Source organism: Chlorella variabilis, assembly GCF_000147415.1.
Source record: "Chlorella variabilis unplaced genomic scaffold CHLNCscaffold_12, whole genome shotgun sequence".
NCBI classification, from domain to species: Eukaryota; Viridiplantae; Chlorophyta; class Trebouxiophyceae; order Chlorellales; family Chlorellaceae; genus Chlorella; species Chlorella variabilis.
Genome location: NW_005435076.1, coordinates 946,826 through 948,342, shown reverse-complemented (window position 1 = coordinate 948,342; position 1,517 = coordinate 946,826). Strand labels below are relative to the sequence as shown.

At 64.5% G+C, this 1,517-nt stretch overlaps 1 protein-coding gene across 1 annotated transcript in view; it reads right to left on the bottom strand.

Moving 5' to 3' along the window:
- The window catches only part of CHLNCDRAFT_134903 (expressed protein), a gene marked incomplete at both ends in the record, with an annotated part of 4,233 nt that extends 4,125 nt beyond the window's left edge, over positions 1-108 (bottom strand). The window contains one exon of the mRNA XM_005846892.1: positions 61-108. Coding sequence (XP_005846954.1) covers positions 61-108 — 48 coding nt within the window. The remainder of the gene's footprint in view (positions 1-60) is intronic.
- Positions 109-1,517: the final 1,409 nt, after the last annotated feature.

Below are 1,517 nucleotides of genomic sequence, written 5' to 3'. Positions count from 1 at the left end.
TGGAAGGGCCCCCAACCTGTTTTGCCTGAAGAACACTCTTTCCAGCTGTGTGGTGTGTACAATACTGTGCAGGTGAGGGCTGCTGCAGGGGCGGGCGGGGGACAGCATGCACCCGCGGCAGGCTCGGCAGGGCGGCCGCGCGGCGGACGCGCCGGCAAAGGTCGGCACTGCTGCGGTACATGCCTCAATCGAGCTTGCTGCACTGCATTGCTCTTCGCCTTCTGCAGATCCTGCAGACCAACGAGACCAAGCGCACGGGCACCAAGCCGTTCCAGGTGCGGCGGGGGCGGTCTGGCTCCTGGAAATCTGCAGTAGGGGCACCTGTGCTGTACAGCGCTGTGTGACCGACACGCAAGATCCCCTGTTGCAACTTGCAGGGCTCTGGCCGGACCAAGGCACCCTTTTACGGCGTGTGCCAGACCTTCATCTACTACAAGTGAGTGCAGGCTGACAGACAGCTTCAGAATGCATGTGTGCTGCTGTTGTACAATTCCCGTTAATAGCCTTCCGCCCAAGCCCCGCTTGTCCCCCCGCGCAGGTTTGCCAACTGGAACGTCCTCAACAACTTCCAGACCTGCCAGTCCAAGCAGGTTATTTACGTTAACCAGGTCATCAACAAGGGTTTCAAGACGGTAAGGGCACGCCGCGCAACCCCACGCAGCCGACTGCCTGCACCGCCCACCACCACTAAGGCACTGCAGTCCCGGCAGCCCGCTGTCTGTTGCGTGCGCCTGCTCACCGCCCGCCTGATCCGCTGCCCTTGCCGCAGATCCTGAAGACGCCCACCAAGTACTCTCGCTGCTGAGCAGCTGGCGCGCCACGGCGCGGTCCCAACCAGCCTGCGGGCCTCATGATCATGAAGCTGGTTGTAAATCTTGGCGGTTTAGCCTTCCCCCGCGATTTTGCCCAGTAAATTAATCCGGCGCATTGCCTCGCGCTTAATCTACTGCGCCTATTGCAAACTTGCTTGCTGGCCCCTGCCGGTCACACCAAGTGTTACAGTTACATATGTAAACTCGAAACGCAAATTCCATTCATTCATTCAGCACACAGACCGGCCGCCTCTTGCTCGAGGGCGGCCCACTTTGGCCTGGGCAGCCCGGGCCGCCCTCCCCCCCGGGCGCATGTTCGGTGTTGGAGGGGTGTGCCCAGCGATAGGGGGGCCCTGAAGGCATGCGCCGAGGCCGGGAAGCGTGGTTCGGCGCTGCTGCACGCTTGGCGACTTGAACAGAACCGCGTGCCGCCGAGCTGCGGCCGCAGTTTCCGGCCCACGGTCTACGGCCGCAGCCACGGGACTCGGCGGCACGGCGTTTGGGCCCAAGCTTGCTGCCGCCGCCGCCGCCGTGCCCGGGGGGCAGCGCGGCGGCAGCGGCGGCACGCTGCGACGCCCCCGTGCTGCCGAGCTGCGGCCGTAGTTTCCTGCCAGAAGCCCACGGCCACAGCCACGGGACTCGGCGGCACGGCGTTTCGGTCCACGGCTTGCTGCCGCCGCCGTCGCAGGGGTGCTGCCTGCGGCG